The sequence below is a fragment of the Moschus berezovskii genome, chromosome 17, assembly GCF_049115385.1.
Source record: "Moschus berezovskii isolate FMDL1 chromosome 17, NW_MosBer_1.0, whole genome shotgun sequence".
In the NCBI taxonomy this organism is placed as follows: Eukaryota; Metazoa; Chordata; class Mammalia; order Artiodactyla; family Moschidae; genus Moschus; species Moschus berezovskii.
The window spans coordinates 64,598,353-64,610,832 of record NC_142476.1 but is presented as its reverse complement, the minus strand read 5'-3'; the positions used below and the strand labels follow the sequence as shown (position 1 = coordinate 64,610,832).

The window sequence follows — 12,480 nt, the reverse complement described above, 5'->3', positions numbered from 1 at the left end:
CCTTCACTCGGGCCTGTGTCTCTGCTTCCTTTTCAGCTGGTGCTGCCAGAATACTCCATCCACAGCCTCTTCTGCATTATGTTCCTGTGTGCTCAGGAGTGGCTCACCCTGGGGCTGAATGTCCCTCTACTTTTCTATCACTTCTGGAGGTAAGTCTGCTTGGGACTGCTCCATCCTTCCCTTTCCTGCTCGGGCAGCCTTCCCTGTAGAGATGACATCCCTCACATGGACCAGTCAGCTAGTGCCTTCCTCTTGCCCCTTCCCGGGTGACCCTTACCTCAAAGCCTTCTCTGAAAGCTGCTCTCAGATAGCAGTCCAGTAAGTCCAGTTAGGGAAGGTCCTTCCTATAGATTCCATTAACCACAGCCTCAACCCTCACAGATCAGTTTTAAAGGAAGCTACAGCATTATTCACAGTAGCCACAAAGGAGACAAAACCGAGGCTTCCCTGGTGGCTCCGCGATCTAGAATCCGCCTACCAATGCTGGAGACGTAAGAAATGTGGGTTTGACCCCTGGGTCAGGAAGATCCCCTGGAGAAGGAAATGGCAACCCACTCTAGTTTTCTTGCCTGGAAAACCCCATGGACAGAGGAGTCTGGCTGGCTACAGTCCGTGGGGTCGCAAAGAGACAGAACTTGGCGACTAAACAACAACGAAGACACAACCCAAATGTCCATCAAAAGATGAATGAACAAACAAAATGTGATGTATCCTTACAATGGAGTATTATTGAGCAATAAAAACCATTAAAGTACTGATACGTGTGACACCAAGGACAAAGCCTGAAAATATTACAAGTGAAAGAAATGAAGTGAAAGTCGCTCAGTCATGTCTGACTCTTTGTGACCCCATGGAAATTCTCCAGGCCAGAATACTGGAGTGGGTAGCCTTTCCCTCCTCCAAGGGATCTTCCCAACCCAGGGATTGAACCCAGGTCTTCCACATTTCAGGCGGAGTCTTTACCAGCTGAGCCACAAGGAAAGAAGCCAATCACAAAAAGCCATTTATAAGAAATGTCTGAAATAGGCAGATCTATAGAGATGGAAAATAGAATGGTGATTGCCAGGGGAGTGGGAGTGAGGAGTGACTGCTGATGGGTACACTGGTTTCTTTTGAAATTGATGAAAATGTTCTGAAATTAGATACTGGTGATATTGTACAATGCTGTGAGTATATTAAAAACCACTGAATTGTATACTTTGAAAAGGTGAATTTTTTGGCATATGAATTATATCTTAATAAAAATAACCCACCTACCAGATGGGCTGCATTTTCTGGGACAGTTCTGATTTTAAATGTTCTATTCCCTGCTAAGACCATGCATCAGATCATATGATTTGGGCTTTTTGTAAGAGAGAATCACCATATGGGTATAGAAGGTGGGGTGGGGGTGGGGGAAGCGTATGCCAAAGTAGTAAAAGATACAATTGTACAGATAAATTAGCCACACTTTTGGTCCTCCACAAACATTTAATCATTGTCATTATATCATACAGTATAGCCTGTATTTAGTCACGTCTAGAACATTCACTCCTTCATTTAGCAAACATATGGAACACATACTATAGGCCAGACATTGTGGGGGAATCCCAAGATGAATGTAAAATATAATATTACCTTCCAGGAATATATACCCTAGTGGTGGAGGGAAATATATTTTTACCAGGTGTATGAGGAGCCTGGGGAGAATGTAGAGAAATGGAGGGGTAGCACTGGGGAACCTGGAAAAGCACATTCGAGGTTAAGGGACTAGCCTGTGCAAAGGCTCAGAGGTAAGAGAGCGCCTGGTGCTCTGGGGAGCAGCGGTTGTTCAGTGTGGCTGGCTGTCGGGTTCTGAGATGAAAGGGAGCAGAGATGGGGTTGACAGCTGGGGATCAGGAGTGGAGGGTCTGAAATGACTTGATAGGAAGTTGGAAAGGTTTCTTCTGTAGGGAATGGATCGCTCTCAGGAGCTTTCCAGGAGGAAAATGACATTGCCAGATCCAACTTTTAGGATGGTGACCCTGACAGCAGTGGGAAGGCTGGGTAGGAGGGTGAAATTTTAAGGATGAAATCTAATTAGGAGGTTCTGGTGAAATTCCAGGTGGAAAGAATGAAGGCTTGTCCCAGGTAATGGAAGTTGGGATGGAGAGAGGAGAGGGGGAGAGGTCTGGAGATGTAAACTGGACATAATTTGGCCAATAATTGGAACAGGAGGTGAGAAAGAGGGGGCGTGTCAAGGCTGGGTGGCTGGGAAGTGAGCAGGATGCAGGTTTAGGGAGGAATGAAGGTGATTCAGCTACACATGAAAGTCCTTTTATGTAAAGGTAACCTACTGGAATCTGAATTTAAAGAGAAGTCAAATAGAAACATTATGGTGTTGAAATGAATTGTGTACCCACCTAGAGACTTTCCATGTCTGCCTCCTCCAATATCTACAACCAAAGGGTGGGTTGTGCACACAGGTCACGAAGATTTACCAACGTTAAGTCACAACCCAGCATCACGCAGCTGGGACGGCAGGGCCATTTCTGTAGGGACACAGGTCATGTCCTTGTCACCTGAGGGCTGGCTCTTCTCCCTCATTTGTCCCAAAGTTCTTCAAACAGTGCGTTGTTAATCCAGGGTATCAAAAATGTGGTTTATTTACCAAGTTTGGTTAGTGCACTGATTCTTAGGGCTACCACCCCTCCAAAAGGAAGGGAGGGAGAGCCAGCCATGCCATTACACTTGGAACGTCTCCGTGTATAAGGGAGTGACTGCAGTCTTCTTGCCAGTAGGAAGTTAGCCTTATGTTTCTGAATCCCTGACAGATCTAGCCTACTTCTGGCAGTTCGTAAGTACCCAGAAAATGAAAGAAAAAGGATTGAGGACGGGAAGTGTGCTTTACAAATCAGAGTCCTTGAACCCCCTCTCTTTCCTTTCTCCCCACCTCTCCTTTCTGAAGGTCCAGCCCAGCGATGTTTCTAGGGCAATTAAAGCCCCCTCTGCCAGAGCTCTCAGTTTGCTTAATTGCAAGTAGAACGGCAGTACTTTTGTTCAGCATCTGTTCATTGAGATTATGTGGACCCATCACTTCACACAGTTGTCACAACAGCCCTTTGAAGTAGGCAGTTTCAGCCCCATTTTACAAATGTGGAAGTTGGGGTTCAGAGAGGTTAATGGCTGACCCGAAGAAGCTCAGTCCCTGAGCCACTCAGCCACCCTGCCACCCTTGCCTCCACTTAATGATGTCACCTGGGAAAAGGCCACAGCCAAAGCAAATAGGTTTTGAAATCTGCTCCCAGGAAGAGGAGTGGTGAGTGGCCCGGAGGGCTGTGAGCTGGCAGATGTCATTGAATCTGGCTTGTGATTTCCTCTCGGCACAGCGTGGATGACAGATAATGTCAGCGCAGTCCTCTGAAGGGGATGAAGAGGGAACTGAAATACCAGCTCCGGGAGTTGCAGCGTTACAGGGATGCTCTTCAAAGCCGGTGTGATTAAGCCTGTCAGACCCCCAGCCTGGTCCTCCATTTCCCTCGAGGACCATGGCGGGACCCAGAGCCTCACAGGAGCCATTAATTTGCACCCGGCTTCCTGATTCCCTCACCAGCCTGACAAAAAAGCAGCTGCAGAGCAATTTCAGCTGCACTTTGTTCTCTGACTTTGAATGAGGTGCTGGCTGAGACCCTGGGGGCAGTGTCTTTGTAAGGGCCAGACACATGGACAGCCTCAGGGGCCGGACTCACCTCCAGCCTGACCACTTCCCAAGGTCTCACCCAGCACAGCTGGAGTCTCTCCCCTCCTGTGAGCACAGCTGGTTCCCGCTGAGCCAAGGCGATGCTTTGAAGATGACACCAAGTCTGCATTTGCCCCCTCCTCCCAGCGCTCTCTGGGTTCACCCAGTTTCCCTCTGGAGCAGCTCTCTCCCTGCAATGGCCAGTGTTCTTTTTATTGTTCTCGTCCTTCTCTCACGGAGAAAATTACCTGTAAACTCCTCCACACTCAAGTGGGAATGTGATGTCCCTTCCAGGGTATCTGGGATTTTTAAAAGAGGGTCTGGGAGGAGGATAATCCAAAACGAATTAATGTTTAATCCAAAGTAATGAATATTTATGGTAGAATTGTGGAACAGCAACCCTGGGAGGCAGGGATGCAACTGATGTCCACACATACCTGTGCACGTAGTGATGCCCAGATCTGTACACATAACAGACCCCCCCACCTGCCCACAACATGGCAGACCACCCCTCACCCACCCGCATCCCTGGAGAAAGGAGGCTCTTCCTGGTACCTCCCAAGTGACATGGTTTCCTTCTGTCAGAGCACCTGTGTGGGGGGCGAATGTGATGCTGGTGGATCTGCGTATTCGGGTGTTACCACCTGCTGGAGGAGAGTGGTTGAGCCACTGTTTAGTGATTCCTGGGCTGCATTTTGGGCAGTGATTCTGGCAGAATGCAGATGACTGCGATTCCTCAGAGAGAAAGGACTCAGCCTGGATGACCTCCATGTCCCTCCCAGGTCTCAGAGCCGATGACGGCGTGTCTGCTCTCCCTGCAGGTATTTCCACTGTCCAGCAGACAGCTCCGAGCTCGCCTATGACCCACCGGTGGTCATGAACGCAGACACCTTGAGTTACTGTCAGAAGGAGGCGTGGTGTAAGCTGGCCTTCTATCTCCTCTCCTTCTTCTACTACCTTTACTGGTGAGTTTCTACTCCTCTTGGTGGATTTGACTCCTGTAGCAAGTGGAGGGGATATCAGACCTTTGAGCATTGGAGTCCTGGCCTGTCAGGGACGATTGGAGCCATCTAATGGTTTCCGTGTGAAGGAGAGGGAGGGGAACAAGGTCCTACCTTGCCGGCTGACAGGTGCAGCCTTTGAGCTACACAGTGAGAACACATTCTGCCAACCCCTCTTAGGAGATCATTGGTAAAGTGCACTGGGTTACCCTCTGTAGGGCTCCCTGCCCCCAGCAGCTCCGCAGCTCAGACAGTCAGGTCACCGGTGGCCACGGATGCATAGCCTCATCGCCCCTTGCCCCCTAGTTTCATGTGAAAGCATTCTCGGGGGCCATAACAGAGACCCCCTGGGGCAGTCATGCTTCACAAATGGGCATTTTGGATCCTTAAATGCTTATACTCGCAATTCTCCCAATATTATGTAACACCACTCTAATTAAATAAAACATGCTGACTTTGGAATTCTGTTTCAAGCGTCTTCCCTCTTTTCACTTTACTTCTGAGAAGAACATCCTAATGAAATGGATAGCTATAAACAGACTGTCTTGTGGTTTGATACCCCGGGAAGTGCCTTTTCTGAAAATGTCTCCTCCTCCTTCCTGTTCCTTTCTGGGCTCTTTCCTCGGGTGTCTCACCTGACACTTTGCTCTCCTGTCCCTATCTGCACCAGGCCACAGTATCTCCAGGTACCCAACGCTATCCTCAAAGTGGTCTGGTCGGCAGTAGCCGGGCGAGGAAGAGGAGCCTGCCTTGGAGTTTGGGTTAGGCTGGAGCAGTAGGAAAGCAGCTGCAATTACCCAGTATTTAAACAACTCAATAAAAAAGTGGGCAGAAGACCCAAACAGACATTTCTCCAAAGAAAACATACAGATGGCTAATAAACACACGAAAAGAAGCTCAGAATCACTCATTAGTCAGTTCAGTTCAGTTGTGCAGTCGTGTCCGACTCTTTGCGACCCCATGAACCACAGCACGCCAGGCCTCCCTGTCCATCACCGACACCCGGAGTTCACTCAAACTCATGTCCATCAAGTTGGTGATGCCATCCAACCATCTCATTCTCTGTCGTCCCCTTCTCCTCCCAACCCCAATCCTTCCCAGCATCAGAGTCTTTTCCAGTGAGTCAACTCTTTGCATGAGGTGGCCAAAGTATTGGAGTTTCAGCTTTAGCATCAGTCCTTCCAATGAACACCCAGGATTGATCTCCTTTAGAATGGACTGGTTGGATCTCCTTGCAGTCCAAGGGACTCACAAGAGTCTTCTCCAGCACCACAGTTCAAAAGCATCAAATCTTCGGCCCTCAGCTTTCTTCACAGTCCAACTCTCACATCCATACATGACCACTGGAAAAACCATTGCCTTGACTTGACGGACCTTGGTTGGCATGTCTCTGCTTTTTAATATACTATCTAGGTTTGACTGTGTGGATCACAATAGACTGTGGAACATTCTGAAAGAGATGGGAATATCAGACCACCTGACCTGCCTCTTGAGAAACCTGTATGCAGGTCAGGAAGCAAGAGTTAGAACTGGTCATGGAACAACAGACTGGTTCCAAATAGGAAAAGGTGTACGTCAAGGTTGTATATTGTCACCCTGCTTATTTAACTTATATGCAGAGTACATCATGAGGAACGCTGGGCTGGAAGAAGCACAAGCTGGAATCAAGATTGCCGGGAGAAATATCAATCACCTCAGAAATGCAGATGACAGCACCCTTATGGCAGAAAGTGAAGAGGAACTCAAAAGCCTCTTGATGAAAGTGAAAGAGGAGAGTGAAAAGTTTGGCTTGAAGCTCAACATTCAGAAAACGAAGATCATGGTATCTGGTCCCATCACTTCATGGGAAATAGATGGGGAAACAGTGGAAACAGTGTCAGACTTTATTTTGGGGGGCTCCAAAATCACTGCAGATGCTGATTGCAGCCATGAAATTAAAAGACGCTTACTCCTTGGAAGGAAAGTTATGACCAACCTAGATAGCATATTAAAAAGCAGAGACATTACTTTGCCAACCAAGGTCCATCTAGTCAAGGCTATGGTTTTTCCCGTGGTCATGTATGGATGTGAGAGTTTGACTGTGAAGAAAGCTGATCGCTGAAGAATTGATGCTTTTGAACTGTGGTGCTGGAGAAGACTCTTGTGAGTCCCTTGGACTGCAAGGAGATCCAACCAGTCCATTCTAGAGGAGATCAATCCTGGGTGTTCATTGGAAGGACTGATGCTAAAGTTGAAACTCCAGTACTTTGGCCTCCTCATGCGACGAGTTGACTCACTGGAAAAGACTCTGATGCTGGGAGCGATTGAGGGTAGGAGGAGACGGGGACGACAGAGAATGAGATGGTTGGATGGCATCACTGACTCAATGGACATGGGTTTGAGTGAACTCCGGGTGTTGGACAGGGAGGCCTGGCGTGCTGTGGTTCATGGGGTCACAAAGAGTCGGACACGACTGAGCAACTGAACTGACTGAATATTAATACTAATGCTAATATTAAAATCAAAACCAAAAGAAACTGATTAGTCCAGTGTGGATTCTGCCTGTTCAGCATAAAGGCCTTTTCAAATTAAGGGTGTAAACCAGAATGATATTAATACCTACGTAGCACCAGCCTCCTAACCAGTTACTGTGGGTTGTGCCTGCCTCCCCTCCTGTTCGTTTCTCTCACTCTGGTTGTGTTGTTTATGGTGTGCTTGATGGCAGAGACTTCATCTGTCTCATTCATCTCTGTATCTGCAGTGCCCTGGTTGTGCCCAGCACATAGGAGATGCTTGCTCAACCCTTATTGTTGCTGCAGCTTAACTGCACCCTCTCTCGGTGCAGTGGATGGGGCTGCATACTCCATCATTGTTTCCCAGCACTGAGAATAGGGACTGGCACTCTGGAGACGCTCAATAAATATTGAATGAACGCGGGAAGGAAAGTGAGTAAACAAATACTGTGAGGCTCAGTGTTACAATGGAAGCAGCACTGGCTTTGGTGTTGGGATGTGGCTCCTCGCCTTGCTGTGTGACCTTGAGTGATCCACTTTTCAGCTGACCCCTGTGTTTCCCCGTGTCAAATAAGACCTCTCTAGCTCCAGGCCTGACCAGTGAGGCTCTGTGAGCATAAGTTGTACCAGGTTCTCAAAGGCAGAACTTGAGCTCCTCAGAAGGGCTTTGTTGGGGCTTTGGAGCTGGGGAAGGTTAGAAGCAAAACTCTTCAGTTTCATTGTCTTTGATTTTGTTTCTTAGATTTTCTTTTCTTCTCTCTATATTGTAAAAGAGTTATTCTCCTTTCTGCCAGATAGAGTGTATATTTTGGTATGGAACCTTCTTCCTTGTTGCAGAATTAGCATGCAGCCCTTTCTCAGAGCACAGGGATGTGTGACCCCCTCCTTGGTGGTGTTGGAACACCACCGTAGGACACATGCTCTTAATGCATGTTTAATGCCTGGACTTTGTTAAAAACAAGAGGGCCAGGGAATTAACCAGCTACTAATTCATTTAGTTTGTGAGCCCAGAGGGCCTGTGTTCACACACACGTCCCTACAGTCATGATGGTGAGCTTCTCCCCAGCACTGACATATTAAGCAACATAATCTGGGAGCCCCTGGACATGGCCATCACATATGCATGTGGCAGCTGGTGGCATAAAGAATCCACGGCCCCCTGAACCCCTGGGGACCTGCCCTGCAATTGCAGAAAAGAGGAATAGCAGCCATAATCATTATCCTGTTGAGAATAATGAGAGACACTCAGAGCAGTCATATCTCTCATCCAAGGGGCACAGTGTGGCCTCGTAACAATGGTTACACGAGGTGGGAAGTAGAAGAGGGAAGAGTTTGGGGAGCAGATAAGTTGCTCTCATGACAGGAATGAGAAAGAAGCCAGGGGTCTGGCTTCTGGAAGGTGCCTCTTTTAAGGGCCATCTAGACTTTATTTTTTTGGGCTCCAAAATCACTGCAGATGCTGATTGCAGCCATGAAATTAAAAGACGCTTGCTCCTTGGAAGGAAGGTTATGGCCAACCTTGATAGTATATTAAAAAGCAGAGACATTACTTTGCCAACCAAGGTTCGTCTAGTCAAGGCAGTGGTTTTTCCCGTGGTCATGTATGGACTGTGAAGAAAGCTGATCGCTGAAGAATCGATGCTTTTGAACTGTGGTGTTGGAGAAGACTCTTGAGAGTCCCTTATACTGCAAGGAGATCCAACCAGTCCATTCTAAAGGAGATCAATCCTGGATGTTCATTGGAGGGACTGATGCTAAAGCTGAAACTGCAATACTTTGGCCACCTCATGCGACGAGTTGACTCAATGGAAAAGACTCTGATGCTGGGAAAGGTTGAGGGCGGGAGGAGAAGGGGACGACGGAGAATGAGATGGCTGGATGGCATCACCGACTCTGTGGACATGAGTTTGAGTGAACTCTGGGAGTTGGTGATAGACAGGGAGGCCTGGCGTGCTGTGATTCATGGGGTCGTGGAGAATCGGACACGACTGAGAGACTGAACTGAACTGAAGTCCTTTGTGGGCTCCCACTAATGCCGTCTTTTTTCCTCTTTTTTTTTGCATCCAGCATGATCTACACTTTAGTGAGCTCTTAACTTGAAGACCACGCACATCCACAGAGACTGAGATGGGAGAGGCCCAAGGCTGTGCAGTCCATCCTGCTGGTGATGGGAGCAGGGGCGAGTGTGGGGATGTGACAGACAGAGATGGGCAGATACTTGGAATTGGGAGCCGGAAGCAGGCAGCAGCCAGCGGCCGAGCCAGCCTGCTGTCACATGTGTCATCGTCCTGTGTACCAGTCTTCTGCGTTCGCGCCCCACACCTGGCCTGGAGATCCCTTCTGGGCAGCAGGGGCATGTGGGGTGATGAAACAGAAACCTCTTCTGAATGAGAATTGCTGCTTCCTGAATCCCCTCTATTGAAAGGCTCCCTGAAGTTCATGCTGCGTTCCTGGTCTGTGGGTATGATGGCTGGAAGCCTGGAGGGTGCCCTCTGAGGAACTGGGTGACCCAGAGTCAAGGCTGCATCTGTGGGACTGATCGAAGATCTCAAGGATGTCATGGGCTTACCTGAGACTCTCACGTTTCTTCCAAACTCTGGCCACGCCCTTCACTTCGATGCAGACTTGCCTTGGGCTACAACCAGCCTTGAGTCTGCAAGGTTGTCTGTTTTTCGGCTCTGCTTTCTAAGAGCCCAGTAATGTTGGGAACTGAGTTTGGGGAGGTATGTTGGTAAAGAATTATGGCCAAAATCAGGAGTGGGGGCTGGGAAGTGGGAAGGGGGGAACTGTAGGAAAAATGATTTTTTAAAATACTGATGACATACATGTTCAAAGTGTTAATTCTTCGCCACCACAATCTGTACTGTTTTGTTGTCATCCCAAACCATCACAGGGCCATTGAACGCAAGTCAATTAATCAACACTAGTCAAAACTACTAACTTTTAAGGCTTCTCAAACAGTCCTGAGGCCAGAAAGAGCTGGTGTGGCAGTTCTGTGCTGTGGGCATCTGGCCGCTGAGAAGTGAGACAACATAATTATAGCTTCATTGATGCTGCTGCATCATTCGTGCTGTTTGGTTCAACACGAGGACATTAGTTCATTTAGAATTTTCCATTCGACATTCTCTCCTTCTTGGGTAGGAGTTGTATTTGGGGGTTGTAAATAATGACAAGGCTGAGATTTTTATTATGTTAAAATTGGGCACCATGATTTTGACCTTATTCCCCCAACTTCCCTTCTTTTCTTGTGTTTGACATACACAGGCTATTTATACATGTACTAGCTTCCATCTGAAGTCTGTGACTCAGGTTTATGAATGGTGTTTGTGTAACATGTGTGCTGTGTTTAAAATGCTGCGATCACTTGAGTGTCTCGCCTACCTGGCTGTCTCATTTTAAACCCGTTACAGGCTGGCTTCATCCCTATATAGATGGTAAACTGGTAGGTGGAGAAAGCAAAGTTTCAAAAAGACATGTTGCTTCTAAAAATTCTACAGAAAACAAAATGCATATTTCTGTTTTGAGGTTGAAGATATGAAACCAGAGGATTCAAGGCAATATTTTTGGGTTCAGGCTTCCCGTTGGCTGAGTAATTGTGGTTGGGGTGGAGAGTATCCTTTAGGGCTGGTTAGTATCATTTCTGATTCGATTCCTGAGATAACCGGCTACCTTCATCCAGAGAAGCCAGTCCTGGGTTCCAGGCTGCAGACAGCAAATCTGACCCTACCGCCATCTTGCAAATACAACTGAGAGCAGAGGATAAATGGTCTGGGAGCTGTTGTTTGTTTTTATACTTTGCCTCTTTCCAAAGCAATTTGAAATGACATAATAGCAGACACAGATGTGAAAAGACTGTTAAAATGTAAATAGCAACTTACAACTTAAAAAGGAGGAGGACACAGAGATACGGGGCTTCCTGAGGGACTCTGTTTACTGGGATTGAGTGTTAAATATGATATCGTTTCTCTTAACAGTAAATAATAGAAATTCACATTTTCATAGTGTTTTGCAGTTTACAGACGGTTTTTACATCTCATTTGACTTTCCTCACATTCCTATGAAGTTGATATGATTCTTTTTCCCATTTTCTAAGTGAGAAAACTGAGGTTCAGAGAGGGTAACTGTCTTACCTTTAGTCACACAACAGTCCCAGACCTGCCTTTGACCCCAGGTTATTTGACCTTAAACCCCGTGTTCTTTTCGTCACACTTGAGAGCTGGGAAAGTAGCTCAGATCCTATTAAGTTTGGATTAGCATTAACTTTCTGAGAGAAGAAGATTTTTAAAACAGAGTTATAGAGGAAGCACCTGATTTTCTTTTTTTTCATGGGCCAGCCTCAGACTTGCTTTATTGTGGGCAGTTCTTCTCTAAGGTGGTCGTCTAAAAGCTTTTAAAAGCTTCAAATGTCTCTTAGGTAGTTCTTAAGGTTATGAAAGAGAAACATCCAGATATTTCTCCCCCACGAGTTGTGACTGGGAAGAAATTCCAGTGGTTGTTGGGAGTTTGAGCCAATTTTCAATTCCTGGGAGAAGTTAATTATGATAAGAATCAGAGTAAAGTACATAGTTGGTGGAGCCGTTTTGTGTGCTGAGCTTTATGCAAGACCTCTCCCAACTCTCACAGTGATCCTACAAGGCAGGTTGCATGTTCTCAACCCCCAGTTTACAGGTCAGGAAAATAGGGAGGCTCAGGGCAAATGGGATTTTCTAGGCAAGAGTACTGGAGTGGCTTGCCATTGCCTTCTTGCCTGGAGAATCCCAGGGACGGGGGAGCCTGGTGGGCTTCCGTCTATGGGGTCACCCAGAGCCAGACATGACTGAAATGACTTAGCAGCAGCAGCAGCAGCAGCAGAACAAATGAGTGTTTCCTGGGTGAACAGCCAGACCAGAGCTTAAGGCTACAAATAAATGGCCAGATAATAGCAATAGCTTAGTAATTGAGGAGTTGGGCATTATTCTATAAATTTCATGTGCTTCTGTCTGATCCTCATGAGAAAACCATGATGTCGATATTATCTCTGTTTTATTGATGAAAAATGTCCAGAAGATGAATCACTTGCAGAGACGCAGACCTATTTAATAGTAAGGGGTGTGTCTATAGCTACAGCCAGAATTGAAGCCCAGGTCTGCCTCTTCTCACATAGTTCTTCCTTCTTGAGTATCTTTGTCACTTGTCGTTTATCCCACAGAAACGACCAAAAGGAGGAAGGAGAGTAAAGCGGGAGAAGCAGCACCCTGGATCGGTCACAAAGTCAATGTCACCCTTGGGTGATGGAGAGCTCTTCCTACCA

The 12,480-nt window shown here is 47.1% G+C and overlaps 1 protein-coding gene across 1 annotated transcript in view; it reads left to right on the top strand.

Moving 5' to 3' along the window:
* Positions 1–10,599, top strand: part of CNIH3 (cornichon family AMPA receptor auxiliary protein 3) — a 278,751-nt gene extending 268,152 nt beyond the window's left edge. The window contains exons 4-6 of the mRNA XM_088845534.1: positions 37–149; positions 4,519–4,662; positions 9,258–10,599. Coding sequence (XP_088701660.1) covers positions 79–149; positions 4,519–4,662; positions 9,258–9,285 — 243 coding nt within the window. The 5' untranslated portion in view covers positions 37–78 and the 3' untranslated portion in view covers positions 9,286–10,599. The remainder of the gene's footprint in view (positions 1–36; positions 150–4,518; positions 4,663–9,257) is intronic.
* The last annotated feature ends 1,881 nt before the right edge of the window (positions 10,600–12,480 follow it).